Source organism: Sparus aurata, chromosome 18 (assembly GCF_900880675.1).
Source record: "Sparus aurata chromosome 18, fSpaAur1.1, whole genome shotgun sequence".
NCBI lineage: Eukaryota > Metazoa > Chordata > Actinopteri > Spariformes > Sparidae > Sparus > Sparus aurata.
This window is the reverse complement of record NC_044204.1, coordinates 5,790,915-5,808,125: the sequence shown is the minus strand read 5'-3', so window position 1 is coordinate 5,808,125 and position 17,211 is coordinate 5,790,915. Positions and strand designations below refer to the sequence as shown.

The 17,211-nt window shown below is 38.8% G+C and overlaps 2 protein-coding genes across 5 annotated transcripts in view; one reads left to right on the top strand and one right to left on the bottom strand.

Annotated features, from left to right (window-relative positions):
* The window catches only part of pde6a (phosphodiesterase 6A, cGMP-specific, rod, alpha), a 73,005-nt gene extending 72,708 nt beyond the window's left edge, over positions 1-297 (bottom strand). The window contains exon 1 of one of the 2 annotated variants that reach the window (XM_030396974.1): positions 222-297. The gene's annotated coding sequence lies outside the window, so the exon portion shown is untranslated. The remainder of the gene's footprint in view (positions 1-221) is intronic. The other variant, XM_030396975.1, reaches the window with a different exon arrangement.
* Positions 298-2,787: 2,490 nt separating this feature from the next.
* slc26a2 (solute carrier family 26 member 2) lies at positions 2,788-16,458 on the top strand. Of its 3 annotated transcripts, XM_030396977.1 has the most exons (6): positions 2,788-2,902; positions 3,277-3,399; positions 6,913-7,541; positions 7,941-8,231; positions 8,394-8,842; positions 11,113-16,458. In XM_030396977.1, the coding sequence occupies exons 2-6, from the start codon at positions 3,348-3,350 to the stop codon at positions 11,942-11,944; spliced, it is 2,253 nt and encodes a 750-aa protein (XP_030252837.1). In that variant the 5' UTR covers positions 2,788-2,902; positions 3,277-3,347; the 3' UTR covers positions 11,945-16,458. The 3 variants fall into 3 exon arrangements, with proteins under 3 accessions (XP_030252837.1, XP_030252839.1, XP_030252838.1); XM_030396979.1 differs by lacking the exon at positions 2,788-2,902 and having other exon boundaries at positions 3,277-3,398; XM_030396978.1 differs by lacking the exons at positions 2,788-2,902; positions 3,277-3,399 and adding an exon at positions 4,677-4,789.
* Positions 16,459-17,211: the final 753 nt, after the last annotated feature.

Below are 17,211 nucleotides of genomic sequence, written 5' to 3'. Positions count from 1 at the left end.
TTTAGGGAAACACTGATCAACATTTATCACCAGTTATAGACCAAACTGACACTGTAAATTTGTAGATGTTATCACAACTGGACAAATGTTTATTCATTTAGCACATTGTTCAAAGTGAAAACACCTGAATATCCATCAATGAAGTTATGCCAATAAAAATGTATGACTAACATCCCAGATGTAATTGATTATTACAATTATTAAAACACAAATATTCATACCTGTTGAAGTCCTTGTTTTGTCTCCAGCAAAGTGTATAATCCCTTTGTCCTGCTAACCAACTCTGCAGGTCTGGAGAAGAGACAAGAGATTACCAGGATGGTTTTAAATGGTCATGTGTAAACATAAGCCTGCATCCAATTACAACACTGGGATTACAACACCTTCCAATGTTTAATGGCACAACCTGCTCCCACTATTAGACACCCTTTGCAATTATAGGTTCTCTGTGCAGTTTCATGGAAATTAGTATTTGTGGTTTATAGCTCATTGAACTGATGCAGTTCCTTGTACACATGTTTGCATGTTGTTTGGCAGGTACTTTCATGCAAAAAAACGCATTAGGAGTATCAGATAATCACATTTAAACATGGATGTAGTTTAAATTATGAACATCTCTAAGAGGCATAAATATACGAATATACTGTATTTAAATATCAATAAGCAGGTCCAAACATAGTCTGACAGTTTGTTAACTGGAAAGGAACAAAGATTCAAATTTAAATTACCTATTTTTTTTAAATGAATGACCATGCCTTTCTGACAATCTGAACAATCTGAAGCTTTCATGTTTTCGATAACTAGCTTTCTGATATTCCAGTTGTGGCTTGTGGTATTTCAGCTATTGCTGGCTAAACCAGAGTGAAATTGGGGTTGGGTTTTGCTTTTATGATTTGGAGGATTATAAAACAAACATTCCAGATCTCACTGTAAGAACTTTATGCATTTTACTTGCACTTATTCCAGTAAAGATGACATTTTAGTGATACTTCACCGAAAGTCTGTAGAGAGTTTGTTGTCTCCTCTACTCTTGAATGCATGAAAGAATCTCAATAGTAACAATTTGAAACCATGAAAACACTGTCCAACTCATTGTGAAAGCAGTACACCATAGTTGCATTACACTGATGCCTTGAGGCAAGTCCAGATGTGCTGTGGAGTTTTGTTACAACAATAGATTACTATTGCAATATACAACCAGTAATTAATGAGTTTTTAAATGTACTATATCATTCTTTTGTACAGATTAATTTCTTCACACAGAGATAGATTCTATACCACCATGAAATCCTATAAAAATCTTCAAGGGAACCAAAGATAACAGTGTACAGTGTGAATACTAGATAGCATACTATAATGGCTATTTTAAATAGCTATGAATACAGGTGTGCCTTGAGATTTTGATGTAATATGCCATACATTTGTTTGAACCATAAGGAAGATAAGTTTACTAGCTGAAATCAGAGATCTATCATTATCTGTGAATATGTTGTCCGAAATGCCCCCCCCCCCCCCCCCATTTTTTTCAGAGAGAGAGATAAATATTACATTACATTTTATTTAACACAATACATTACATTACTATATATGTTTTACTCCCCAATGTCAGTAGTGGCATTGTTGCCAAAAATCAAGTACTTGTTGGGCTCTAATTGAATAAAAATAAATAAGTAGCTGGAGAAATTGCTTAGGAGTCTATATTCTCAGCAATTAAAATGACATATCCTTGTTTGTTGTCCTATATTTGATAACTTATAAATGACTAATGTAGCCAGTAAACGTGGATCAAGGTTATCCATGATAAAGGCCTGAAAAACCTGAAAAAGTCATTTCATGTCAGTTCTTTGTCCTTTTTCTGAAACAATTCTCCAAGATTGTTTCTTACTGTGCAAACTTGCAAAATATATCAAGTTACCAAAAAAGTTATATATTATCATCATTCAATACTGTCAGTATTGTTATTCAACCTCACTCAATCTGCTTGTTTCATGTAAGACCTTAACATAACTGTGAGTGTAAGCAAGACTCTAACCCTCCCTCCGTTTTTGACACTCTCTCAGTATTGTTGATGTGTCAAAGCAAAAACATTCACTCCTCTGTTTCTCTTATAACTCATACTGTATCATGTATCCCTCCCCTCTGGTGATGAGCCACAGTCACTGGGCACCCTCACACCCTGTCTGAGGAATCTGAGACAGAATAACAAACAGTAAAAACAGAAGTCCAATCCCTGGTGATAATAAAATAAATCTTTTCAGAACATAACTGTGCAGCTGCTTTTTTTCCACTGTCTGTTTTTTTCCCATGTGTTGTTTTGGGCAAAAATGTGATATCTGGCGTAGTGTTTATCTTGTTCAGTGACTTACAGGGACTTTCAGGAGTGTCTGTAGAGAGACTGTGTGAATATTCCAGAATATTGTTGTGTTCAAAGGTATGAAAGTATATGATGAATGCACTTAAGTATCAAAAGTGTTTTTCTAGCAATAAATGTACTTAAGTAACAAAAGTAGGAGTGTAAGCAAGTTATATATTCATTTATATGTTTGTATATATCATAATGGGTCGAACTGATTATCAGATACGATATTCAGCATTTTCCAATCATCTAGCTCAGCATTTAAATTGAACTAAATGCCAATCTAATCTGCAAATTAATTAGTAATTAAAGTTATCTATAAATATAATGGATTAAAAAGTCCAACATCTGCCTCCATCATGCAGCAGACGTTGAGGTGACAGCGGAAACCAAAAAACAAACTACAGTTCCCATGATGCTCCACTAGCTCAGAGAACAAGCTGCTCATTACCATTGAAGTGAGAGCACCTTGAGCCACTGCATGTGTCTCAGCAGGGAGACAGAGGAGCAGGGTTCAGCTCTTGGCTCTGCTCAAAGACGCCACTGGTAACCAAGACTTTCATTTTGATATTTACACAGGATTGTTCTGCTGATAGTCCTTTATAGTGTAGTATAACTGATGAGATCAAGCAGCAGATCAGTTTGGGTTTTGTTTCATGTGTTATTTGCAGCTATGATGTTAAACTGGAAAATGATTTGATGATTGATGTGTGTTTATTGAGCACAAATGCTGCTGATGTAAGTTTACAATGTATTCATTTACTTTTTATTAAGAGATATAATTTTGTTTCATTTTTGAGAGCCCACTGTAAAATCTGTTCTAATCATATAACATATTTAAAAAGTTTCGTTTAGAGTTCGGCGGTTTGAAGTTGGTTTGGAAATAATACTTTGTATAATTTGTCCTTTACCTTCTGAAGGTTTTCATCCTGATGACCAAACAACCAACTGCTGAAAAATAAGTTCAAATGAAACATTGGATTGAGTTGGGATGAGTTGTCCTGCGCCTTCTTTGAGGATCTCAGTACCAAGCCATTTTCAAGTTGAGTAGAAGTAGAAAGTAACAGAATATTGAAATAGGCTACTTAAGTTAAGAGCAATGTTACTCAAGTAGAGTATTTGAGTAAATGTACAGTTTCAAACCATCACTGTATATTAAGTGCCAGGATGGTACAGAAAACAGGTGCTTGATAAGTCACTTTCTAGCAAAATAAGACATCATATAATTTCAGTAAAATAATAATAAAGAACGTATGATATAGTAATAAACGTTGTGGTTATTACAGTAAGATAATGAGGAGATTTGCCTCAGATAAGGATTATTGAGGGGGCACTATGTAGTTTTGGAGAAGAATATTATTATAATACCATCTCAGAAATATATATTTTTGTTCCGTAAGTGAATAAAGAAGCTGTTCTCAGAGGAAAATAAGGTCCCTAGAACACTGTTTGAAGCTGGAAAGGTGGCAGGGTCCGCCACATATAAACAAAGCATGACATTATGAAATTGCGTTATCCTTTAAAGTTGGTTTGTTGTTTGAAAACAAAGAGAGTTTGTTTATTTGGGCATAAAGAAATCACTCAATGAAGATGGTTCTCTTTTGATTAAAATGCATCCCGCAAAACCACTTAGTGCTCCTTTAAATAAATGTAGCGGTGTAAATAAAAGTATATTAGCCACCAACATGAAGTGGAATAGATGCATGAAGTAGCAGGAAAAAAAAAATGTTCTAGTAAAGTAGAACTACCTACAATTTTACAGTAGTTGAGTCAATGTACTGTTACTGTTTCATCAACGAGGGTTCCTGTGAGGATGGGAACAGTTTATAGAGGATAGATGATTCACTTTGTAGGGAAAAAAGACATCTCTCAATAACTGAAAGTAATTGCTGCACTGATTACAGAAAAATGTAAATGCAGATTGTTTCAGAATAAAAAATGCAAAGTAACTAGTAACTGAAGATATCACATAAATGCAGTCGAGGAAAAAAGTACAATATTTGCCTTAAAAATGTAATGTAATGGAAGAGGAAGTATAAAGTAGCTGAAAATGTAAAAACTCAAGTACATCCATACTTCAAACTTACAATTAGGTACTGTACTTAAATAAATACAAGTCTTTGCCATGATAATAATAACAACAGCAAAAACATTAACTTACTCCTGAATTGGATCTCCTTGTGATCTTCATTTATTTATCGTTGTATAAGTATCGGGCGATGTCTCCTTTTTTGCGACAAGTGAACCATCTTCTCGCAGAGACCATCTTTTTCTCTGCCAGTCATGTGACGTCAAGCGGTGCGCTCCATGACACGTCATTACGCACGGAGCTGGAGACAGAGCTGTGTAAAATGAGTTTGAGGCGGAATGACAGTTAGCGGTCTGAACACAACCTCACATTAACTCTGTGAAACGGAACTGGGTCGAGCTCAGGTCAGTGTCTTTTTACTTTAACAATAACTTCTTTACTTCTCCCGTGGACGAGCAGGGTGTTACGTTAGTTTACTGTTATCGCCTAAAGTTTCACCTCTTGTCCACGTTGACAACTTGTTTACAATGGTGCCCATTCACTAACGTTCGTAGCCCCTGGACCGGGTTAGGTTGGCTAGTAGTTCAGTAATCAGGGGACTTTTAAGTAGTTCAGCGGGGTTTTTAGGACTGTATATATCGAATAGTAATGTTTGTAGTGTGTGCTAGACAAACAGAAAGTCTGGTCACGGTCAGCATTTAAAGAGTGTAGGAACGGACAGTAATCTCATTATCTCTATTACACACGAGTCCTCCTTAAATTACTGTAATCCTGTTACCGTTATTATTTTGAGACTACTTTAAATACCATGTCTGCAGAGAGGAAGCTCGGTTCGGAGGGTGAAGAGTTTGTGATGTGTTATCTATAGGTGATAGTTTGGTTTTCACACCTCCTGTGCTAAACAAGCAATTCTTCACAAGCAGTTTGTTTCATATTTGTTTCGTGATATAAGGACATTTTCACACTCTTCACATGCCATAAAAAATTACTTTTCAGTCAGATAAAGCTTAGTTTTACCCAGACTTTAAGGACTTACAGAACGCTCTGGGGGAAGAAGATAGGCTTGCTGCTGCATTTGCTTGTAAAAATGGGGGCGAATTGTGCTGTGTTTTTAGCCATATTGCCATACACAACATATATTGAAATCTCCTCGACAGCACTCCATAAATGCTAGGACTGAGCATCACAATCCAGTATCTCTATATTTAACAAAAAACCTCTATTGATATTGTGACAATATTGTAGGGATTTGGGAAATCACACTGTACTCCACCTCCAGTTGGTCAAGTCTGTTTTTCTTGCGGTTCGGATGTGGTGGGTTTATGAGCTGTAGCTTCCCAAATAAACACGCCAACCTATTTGGCCATCTTTTTAGTCAATTGCTGCTCTTCCCAGGGTCACTCAGCTTCTGGAGCCACTCTTTGCTGTTAAAGTGTCTCTGGGTTAGGCTGAGCAGACAGGCTGGGTATCCACAGCGTCACCCTGCAGACACCCAGCCTGTCCACTCGGCTTAACTATCCCAGAGACACTGCAGCTGTCCAAGAGGTCGGTGTGTTTGCACTGGTAATTAGAACTCACAATGCGCTGTATCAGCTCTGCTGCTGGCTGTTTGCTTTACAAGGCAATCACAAGAAACACACACACACACACACACACACACACACACACACACACACACACCAATGAACACCAGACAACCACTGAACCAAGGTTAAGAAACAGCACACTTGCTAGCTAATTCTTGTCTCGTTTTGGTTTGAGTGATAAGTGAATTCATCATGGACCATTGACCTCCCTCCTTCCAGTTGTCAGATATGGAGAGAAAGTGGGTAAAGGCAGGTATTCGATTAGTTCAGAATATTACATCACTTTACTGTAATGCACCTTTTAAAACAAGGTAAAGACAGCACTGATGCTATATCCTTTTAAAACAGTATCCAAATTATAAAACTATATATTTTAATGTCATGATAAAGATTTGATGTTGATATATTGCCTGGCCCTTCCATAAAGTTTGAGTAAGTCACCATTTAAAAAAAAAAAAAAGACATTAGGTAGCTTTAGCCTGTATTTAAAAATAACCCCAATTGTTGAAGGTTTAGTGTATTGTCATTTTTCTTAGACTCCTGCTTGTCATGTCCTCATTTTGGTGGGTATAGCAGTACTGGTTGTTACCACTTAGGCCCTAGTTTTCTGTCTCAGGGTCACTAAAAGCTTAAGCTGAATTGAATGAATAAGGGGAAGTATCTTATCAGCATTGTGATGTAACATCAGCATCTGCGAAAGTCATGCAGTTAGGTCCACGCCCACTGACCTGACATCTAATAGTGCTTCTCCTCACTCTCCACTTCACTCTGCATTGCTTCTCAAGTGTCATGTGGGTGTTGCTGTGGTTGAGGTGTAGAGGAGTATGCCTATACATATTTTTTGAAGTCATTATTACTCCAGTTGTCATCAGTTGTTGTTTGAGATTAGGTTGTAATGGCTAATTGGCTTAACAGAACTCTTGTTCTTCTAATCATTACAGATAAGGGCTCGATCATGAATCATGGTGACAGCCACTGTGCAACAGCAGAGGATGACGCAGATGGCAACCAGCAGCGGCCTCTCACTCTGGAAAGAGTGGAGAAGGAAACCAAAAACTTCAAATCCATGGTGTCCCATCGGCTCAAAAAACACTGCTCATGCACCCCAAAGAAAGCTAAATCCAAAATACTGGGCTTTTTCCCGATTCTAAGATGGCTGCCCCGCTACCAGCTAAGGGACTGGCTGCTGGGCGATGTCATGTCAGGACTAATTGTCGGAATCCTTTTGGTCCCCCAGTCCATAGCCTACTCCTTATTGGCCAGTCAGGACCCCATATATGGTCTCTATACATCTTTCTTCTCCTCCATCATCTATGCCCTCTTAGGCACCTCGAGACACATCTCAGTGGGGATCTTTGGGGTGCTCTGCCTGCTTGTAGGTCAGGTTGTTGATAGGGAGTTAGCTTTGGCAGGATACCTCACAGAAAGCAGCAGCAGCAGCATCAGTGGTAACGACAGTGCAATCCTGCTGGCTGGCCAGGGGAACATCAGTGTTGCTGTTGGTTGTGACAGAAGCTGCTATGCAATCACAGTCGGAGCTACAGTTACCTTCATTGCTGGGGTTTACCAGGTAAGTGAGCAGGGGTAATATCATACACTAGACAGCCAAATAGTATCACATATTATTGTAATGAAATGGCTTCAAGCTAACGAGGGCTGCAACTAATGATTACTTTCACTGTTAATAATGTGTTGGTTATTTTGTTGATTCATTTATTAGGTGGTCCATAAAATATCCAAAGGCGCTAAACATGTCAGTCCATTGTTTCCTAAAGCCAGAGTTAACATCAACAAATTGCTAGTTGTCCATCTGTAGTCTTTAATGTGTATTCATGTGTCGCTTTTTGGCTGAGACACAGGCAATGCGAGGCAAGGCAGCAGTCGAGCTTCATTGCCTCTAGTTCTTCTAGCAGACCAGAGTCGTTGATTTGAGCATAGAAACCTTCTCATGCTTTTCTTCCTCTTTCAGGTTCTAATGGGCCTTTTCCAGGTCGGCTTTGTCTCTGTCTACCTCTCAGACTCCCTCCTCAGTGGTTTTGCTACAGGAGCCTCCCTAACTATCCTCACGTCACAGATTAAATACCTTCTGGGGCTGAAGATCCCCAGACCCCAGGGCTGGTTCACTCTGTTTAAGACCTGGTACAGCCTGTTCGCTAACCTGGGAAACACCAACATATGTGACCTAGTGACCAGTTTGGTGTGTTTGCTGATACTGATACCTACCAAAGAGATTAATGATCGCTTTAAAGCCAAGCTAAAGGTAAGTGGATGAATGGGAAAAATGGTTAGCTCAAATATAAATGTAAGTTTTGCAGGTTTACAGCTTTTGTGCAGACAGGCAACAAAATAGTGGTAAAGATGAACAAAATGGCTTTCCATCTGAATGCTGTGTATTATGTCTTTCTTTTACGGCCTTACCCAGGCTCCAATTCCCTTTGAGCTCTTCGTGGTCATAATTGCAACACTGGCTTCTCACTTCGGCCACTTCAACACAGATTATGGGTCGGGCGTTGCTGGTGATATCCCCACAGGCTTTCTCCCTCCCCAGCTGCCCATGTGGTCACTGATCCCCAATGTGGCTGTTGATGCTTTCTCCATCGCCATCGTTGGATTTGCCATCACTGTCTCCCTGTCGGAGATGTTTGCCAAGAAACACGGCTACACGGTGGATGCCAACCAGGAGATGTACGCCATCGGCTTCTGCAACATCCTGCCCTCTTTCTTCCGCTGCTTCACCACCAGCGCTGCACTTACAAAGACCCTCGTCAAGGAGTCAACAGGGTGCCAGACTCAGATGTCTGGGCTGGTCACAGCACTGGTCTTGCTGCTGGTCCTGCTTGTTATCGCGCCGCTCTTCTATTCCCTTCAGAAGTAAGCATACCAAAATCTTAATTAGTAATTGATTTAAGGGTCTTCCTCAATTGTTCCTCTTGTGATTTTAGATAATATATAATAAACAAGACAAAACATACAATCGCAGATTGGGAGTTGCAGATTTAGTAACTGAATAATTGACATGTGGCTAACTGGGAACTGTTAGACCTCAAAGCTTTAACCATTTCCTAAAAATAACACATCAGCAAACTCTGGTCAGGGCATTCAGACTGTTCTACGTGGCTAGATTAAGATTCTCACACCAGATGCAGTATTTATCTGCTACACGAGATCCTTGCACATTTTTTAACACACAATTTTTGTCCCCAGGTTTATACATAGTTCGACAAAGCTTTGGTAGTTTTTATTTTAATCGATTAAATCAAGCAGAGCTTTTATCTGTCGAAAACATGTCAATACAGAAATTTTAACTTGCTAAAATTTCTGGGTATTCCACTAAAAATGTTTTTGCATAGCACTTAATTCAAGACACACTCTCGATCAACATTAGATATAAACAAAAGATCCAAATTTAAATTCCAAGTAGGTCTGCTCATGGCAATAGTTTTCACGGTTGAGTATCTATAAAATTTCTGAACATGGTGATAAATGGAGTTCTTTTTAAAGCCTCACATGTCATGTTTAGTCCATAACTCAAACATATCTAGTTTACAAGTTGTGGAGGAGTAAAAAAAAAAGAAAAAGAAAAAGAAAAATATGCACATTTGAGTAGCTCCTTTTCCCCCCTTTTTTCTAAAGGAAATTAGTCTAAACAATTAGTGGATTAGAGAAATAATTGGCCAGTATTTAATAGCTGTCAACAACATTTAATCGATACATTTGCACATGGATTTAACACATCAGCATGACAATCACATTTTATCTGAAGTACAGCCAGATCCAAGTTCAAGGGTTTTCTTTCAAGTATCTCGGGTGCTTAAAATCTGCATGCAGTTCTTATCTTGTTTACCATGAAAAGTGCTTTCAGCGTAGACAAATACAGATAACCTATGGTTGCAGTTCAGGGTTGATGCTGACGCTGTTGGTTACCGCTGTGTAGAAGCTTTGTTAGTTAAAGGAGCAGAAAAGAGCTGAAATATGAATTCATTAAAAAAAAAATAGTTGTTGACAATAGAGGTACACAGCAGTTTTCATCTATTAGGGGACTCTTTGGATCTTGTGTGAGCCTTGATCAGTCTACTGTGATTGCTGCTGCTGATTGGTATTGATTCACTAAAATGCTGGTGTGTTGACAAACACACAGACACCATGAAACGTTTTCATCAATATTTTTACACATCTGTTGAGGCCAGATTATGTTCTGTCTTTGTTCCTCATCTCTATCATTGTCCCCTGACTTTCTTTATTTGTGCAGCTCTTTGCTTTCTTGAGCTGATTTTATCTGCTCCTGTTAAATTCTCACCTTCGGAAATCTGAGATTAAAAACTGAAGATTGATCATTGGCAATTTCAAAACCTTAAAGCCAAATGCAGGAAGTCAGATGCAAATATGAGTGACTTGTCTTTTCCAAGTTCCAATGAAGTCAAAATTGACGTTTAAATGTTTTTTTTATCACGTATGTCATGCTCTAGATCTCATTTGTACAGCATTATCAGGCCCAACAATGGAAAATGATAACAAATGTTGATAACTCATCCTGCACTTTCATACCAATTACGCATCCAATAAAAGCTTTACTAATTTTCATGAGCAGTATTTCTGGGGGCTGGGCCATGCAGATTTCTTTACAAAAACACAACTTTAAAACTTTATCCACTGAATTGGGTGAAACTGGATCATATTTTATGGAGAAAGCTTACTACTGCTAACCAGCAGCCTTCCAATGAACTCATCTGGACCAGGGCCATAAGCAGCTTCCGTGAAGGAAGGAGGCCAACGAAAGTATTAACTTGGATTTATGGAGTTTCCTGATGTGCTTATGCCACTAGCTTTGTTGCTAAATGTAGCTGCCATTGGCTAGATAGCACAACAAGAAAAGCTGCCAGTCCAACTGGACTGCTAGCTCTGTGGCGCATCATTATTGGCTAGTGTAAATGCAAATCAGTATCCCTCCCTAGCAGCCTGTTCTTACAGGGAACACAAAACTGTCCTGAAGCTAATTGCACTCCACTAGCCATTTCATGGGAACTTTGAAATAGCTTTCACTCTTCAGAGCACTTTTTCAGTTGCATTCTTCCATGAATAACACCCCATTACACTCCTAACCTTTGTCTTTTCTTGTTTTCTGTCTATCTTTTTCTATCCAGATGTGTATTAGCCGTCATCATTTTGGTTAACCTCCGTGGAGCTTTAAAAAAGTTTACTGATGTTCCCCGTATGTGGCGTGTCAACCGTGTTGATGCCTCCATCTGGTTAATCACCATGGCTACCTCAGCGCTAGTCAACACAGAGCTGGGTCTCCTCGTGGGGGTTTTGGTGTCGGCCTTCTGCGTCCTGGGCCGAACCCAGCAAGCCCAGGTCCTGGAGCTTGGCCGGGCTACAAACAGGGAGCATTATGAGGACCTGTCATCTTACCGTGGCCTTCGAACACACCCCGGAGTGGCTGTCTTCAGATATGATGCTCCAATATATTATGCCAACCAGAGCTTATTCAAAAAGTCTCTCTACAGGTGTGCTGGGCTCGATCCTGTGAAGGAGAAAACCCGGCGTATTAAGTTCCAAAAGAAGAACAAACAGCAGGGAGAGACTGAGGAAGTCCAAAATATGAAGTCAGAGGAGAAAGAGGCTGCAGGTAAAGAGGAGGAGGTAGAAGCTGGTGCCACTGTAACCTTGATGAATTCCTCCCGTAGTATACGCAGCTTGGTGATCGACTGCAGCTCCATCTTGTTTCTAGATACTGCTGGAGTGAATGCTTTGAAAGAGGTGCGCAAAGATTATGGAGAACTGGGGATCAAGGTTGTCCTGGCTCAGTGTAGTGCCTCTGTACTGGATGATCTGGAAAGAGGAGGATACTACCCTGACCAAAAAGGATGTGATGGAGGAGATGACAACAAAATGATATACTTCACCATTGCAGATGCCATCTACTCCATCCAAAGCCTCCCAACTCCTAATGGAGATTATGACAAGAAATGCTAAAGAGATAATCTGTTTACATGTATGCAGTTTATATCTTAAATAACGTATAAAGAACAATCCATTGTTACCTATGTGCCTTGCTATGCAGTTATCATGCAGCTTTCATTCATAACTGCTGCAGACAATCCTCTATTTAATACTAGTTCAGTGTGTAAAAAGTCCTCCTTATTGAAATGGATTCGAAGTACCTAATACTTCACAATGGCTATATCTTTACTTCACTAATGTAGAGTACAGTACACAGTGCTGATTATTTTTCTAAATCTACTGTATAACACAGTACATTTTTTAAAAGGTGGTGTTAAAGTTTGGATTCTGCTATTATATAGAGGTTAGGTTGCATTTTTGCACATCTGATTCTCTCGTTTTTAAGTCGTGAGTTTTCTGAATAGGTTTTTGGTTAAATGCCTGAAATACAGTCAATGGTTAACACAAGCTTTGGAGATGTTTCCCTTTTTGTTCCAAAAAATATGTCTAATATGTAAATAAGGTTGTCAGGGAATATTAAACGTCACCACACAAAACAGAGACTCATCCACTCACCGGTCCTTCTTCACAACATGTAAATTGATCAGTTTGTAATTAAGTGTGTACAGTATAGTGTAGTAAGACTGGTGGTGGTGGTGACGTTGAAGTTCTGCAACTGCTATGTAGTGGTTTTATAGCCTGACTTTAGCTCTATATCTGTGGCAATTGCATTTACACTCCAAAAGCTTTCATAAACTTGTGTCTACCAAAGACCATATTTTTACAATAATCCAAAATCCAATTGAAAAGAATCCCTTGCAACTTTTGTCAGGGGAACCAGGGTAACTTCTAGGTAAGCCTTCTAAAACACATCATCCCTGCAGTACTCTTTTAAGTCACATGACTGAACATTTATGTACTGCAATTTCGGGTAGTTGTTGTTGTTTTCTGTAATATCGGTGATAATCGAGGGAAAAGTAGATTTTTCCTGTGGGAAAGGCATGTTGACAAAACCATAAAGCAGTAAATGAAAAATGTAAAAAGATTGCCCAAGGCATAATGGGTGAGAGTGCTTTACTGAAGTAGACGATCAATATTGTGCCTGAGTTCCATTTTGCAGCTCTCATGTATCTGCACTGCCTTTAGTGACGCCTATGCTGCACAAATGTATGTTTTAAATGTTTTCATATCAGGTCCTTGTAGACATGAACGTCAGCAATGTTTTAATTTTACAACTGGACAATTTCTACCAAAGATTAAACCTGTGATCTACAGTCTTTTTGTTACCTTAACTTTAGGTTTCATCTGTTATTTAAAAAAGAACAAATGTCATGTTTTTAAAGGGAACAATCTCATTTTGGAACAAATCTCTGCTTTTGAGGCTATGGTGTATTTTACAGCCCAGCAGGCCTGTGCTGGATGTGTCACTTTGATGAAGTGCTTTAAAAAACTATCCTCAATCCATGTTTGCTAAAGGCGACAACATAACTGACATAGCTTAAGCCGCTGGTGCTATAGCTCAGTAAATACAGTAGCTGAGTAATAAATGGGGCCAAAGTCTAAGTTAAAAACTGTTCTGCAGTGAGTGTCATGTGAGATTTACATTTGCAGTTTATTATAAGTGAGAGTAATTAAGTTTACTAGTATTTCTTTATTTGTATATTGCCAAACTGCTTGGAGTTGGCTACATGAGAATGTGCTTGTGTTCTCAAGGTTCCCTAAGGGAGTTTTTGACCTGTAGTGGTGCTATGGAGGCACAGTTTTCATTTTGAATGGGTTTTCTGATCTGTCTGTCACGTGCATTGATGAGGCAACAGATAGTCCTGCCAGTGGTTTCACATTATTCCATTGATTTCATCTGTAGTAATGTGTTAAAAATGCAGCAGAAATACCGACAAAAGATGAAGACAGCTAGTCAGTAAGTATGGTTGTAAACAATTAAACAACTAATACGATATGTTCAAAAGATTGGCTTCGCAATGATTTTTGAGGAAGGCTATGAACTTTTTTTTTTTCCCTCCAAGAATACTTAACGTGCATTTGAAAAATACTTTTTGTTTGTCTACAAGAAAAATTACACAGGGCAACCGTTCCTTTGCTGCCGGAGGGTGCCAGGTAGGCTGTGTGCTCTAAAACAACATGAGGCCTTCTAGAGCTGGAAGACAGGTTTTGCTGGAGGACTTCACAGACGATTAAATCTGTTTATCTTGGTGAAGGATACTCAAATGATCCAGTCGATAAATATGTGTGATATTAAAATCTGATCCCCTGACTGGCATGAAGTTTGAACATGAGTTTTCTCTTTAACACAAAAACCTCAAGAGATGATGATACCTGCTGGGGATTAACTAGCTTTAGGTCTCTTTGTAACCAAATATAACATTATTTATGTGCCGCTTACGGAATTGTTACAAGAGGCTACAAGACGGGGTAGTAAATAACTGAATGTGGGGGCTTCAGGGAGACTTGATTTGCACTCGACAAGCTCTACACTGCTTCAGTTGTTGAGAATGATACAATCATGTGAAACTGCAACAAAACTACTCAAAAATCCTGGTGGTCAGAGCATTCCAAGGTTCATTTATCCCATATTGTTGTATCGAAGATGTATGCAAAATGTTGGTATACTTATTTTTGTTTTTTACTGTGTAGATAATGCTCTAGATTATGCTGAACATGTGTTTAAGTGTGTGTTTCAACATATGCCATATTGTCTTTGGGAAATGAAACATGAAGAATACAGTATGTGCCTAACTAACAGACTGTGTGTGCAGGTATTTCCCATTTCAAGCCCATAGATCCGGTTTGCATGCAACTACACAAATATAGATTAGTTTAACTGTCACCAACTGAATGCAACTCTGTGTACTTGCACAACGCTTCTGACAATCAAACTGTTGTGCTGGAATGTTGTTCTAACAGAAATGACTTGCACTTTCTTTACAACTATTAAACCCCACCCTCTATAGTAACTGCCTTAACAGTTTAGCTAACAAGCCTTTTGAATTGGAGCTCAGGGAAACTGCCACAACCCATCCAGCTGTAACATGTCACTGCAAAGTCAAAACTCATGTTCTTGTTTAATGGAAGATGAACTCAGGATTTGAGTTTGAGTGCACTCTCAATCAATAACTTCATCACTTGCAGTCATCTCTAATTGCACTTCTGTGTCAGGCATGAATTTTAAAGGTGCAGTATTTAAGAATTGGCCACATGTCACCAATGGGACAAGCCGAGGCTAGCGAGTTGGCATGCTAACTTCAGTAGATATCTCTGCAACGCAAGTTATATTTGTTTTAACGTCAAAACTGATATTTTTTTTAGTTAATTTTGAATGTTTTTAACCAAAAACTCTTACAGATTGCACATTTAAATTGACCTTCATAGTGAGCCCAGGGATGGCGCCCGTTCAGTCCACTGCGAATGGCTCACCTGACACGTTATGCCAAAAAGTTTTCTAGCTTCCAGGTTTACTTCCAGGTTATGTTGCCCACTCAATACGCCCAGTATAGTTTCCTCACTGGCCCTCAAGGTCTCAATCTCCCCATACATTTTTACATTTTGATGATGATGATTTTTTATAAACGCCTTTCTTGGCTGTTTCAAAAATATAAAACATCCATTTACAATAAGTCATAATTGACCTTGTTTGCAGTTGGAGTTGTCCTGCCAACAATTTTACAAATGTCGCTTATAATGGAGGTGTATGGGGAAAAAGCTCTTTGGGTCACAGGGGAATTTTTTGTAGCAATATGACTTGTGGCATACGGGCAAACTTTGAAGTGAGCCTGAGCCGTGGCCTTGTATTCAATTCGATGCATTATTCATGGTATCAGAGCTTTGCAATGATTTTTTCAGACCCATTTCCCATTTCTTCCTGTTGCCCAGACCCAATGATTTGTTGGTTTGCAATGTATGAGACAATGTATAATGTATAGCTTCTTTTCTCTACTGTTATTTCTGTAGTGAAATGGTAGTGATATATATGTATAGCTGCTTTTAAAGAGATCAGATAAAGAGGAATAATGGCTTTGATTTGCTGCAGATAAACACTGTAAAAGTGCATTGTATGTGTCCTATCGGATTTTAGAAGAAAGTAGGATGAACTTCAGGAACTGATAGATCTGTTGTGAGGAAATGTTCAGTCAAGGGTTAAACTGAAGTGTATGTACCCTTTGCTTTTGATTAAGTAAAATACTTCAAAATCCATTTCCAATCCAATCCTTATTTCCTTCTTAAACAAATTGTTCATTTACTCTCGACTCTTTTCTGTTGATGCTTCTTATCTTAGACCATTGACATGCTTTGAGGTGGAAAAAAACATAGTAATTTATCTTAATGTACAGATTATGTTCAATAAATCTTATGTTATATGTTGGAATACTTCTCAGTCTTGGTTTTGGGGGATGTTTAATCATTTTCGTCAAAGCTGAATCTAAAGTTTGAATGCAAACATAAGATTTGTTGTTCTGTAATCTCATATGTGGAGATCTAGCTTTGGCTCACATTGGAATAAACTGATTTTTACATTTTGAATTAACAATTGAGTAATGCTATCTCTTGTCGTCTTTAAAACACAGTCACATGACTCACCTTCTCTCTCATGAGCAACAATACGTTCAAAGACTTAATATAAACCACAATGTACTCTTGTTCTTACCCTTTGCCTCTCATTAAGACTTTCCCCTGGTGACAAATTACAGAGGACAATAGAAACATTCACCTTGAAACCTGCATTGACTTTTATCTGGAGCCTGAGAATCCTCGAGGGGTTCAGTCAGTAGTTGAGTCTCCTAAATTCAAAATAAAACATCATCAAGACAAAATAGCCAAGACATCTTTATCAGTAGTTCCCAGGAGGCCGTGACCTCATCTCTGCCCTGCTCCAACTTACAATATCCAGAGGGAATTATTCAAACTGGTTTCTATACCTCTCCTCCTCTTCTCTCCTCATCCACAACTAAACACTTCCTGGGCCATTGCTCAACACTAATGGGAGTTCTTTAGGAAACTGACATTGAGTCTGGCACTTTCTACTTGTTCAACTTTTGACAAACAAACTGAACTGTGAAATCACGTGAATGTGAAGATCAGCAGACTATTTTCTGTTGTATCTCAATTTTTCATCTTTGGTTCAGACACAATGATTACAACACCTTGTGCTGTGGATAGTGCTGCTCTGATAGCTGTAGGTCTGCTGAGAACAGACCTCACAGGGCAGAAAGACCTTTTTTTTTCATACTTGAGCTACAAGGTGAGCAACATTCATGAAAATCCAGAGCCCAAGGCAAGGAAAGCGG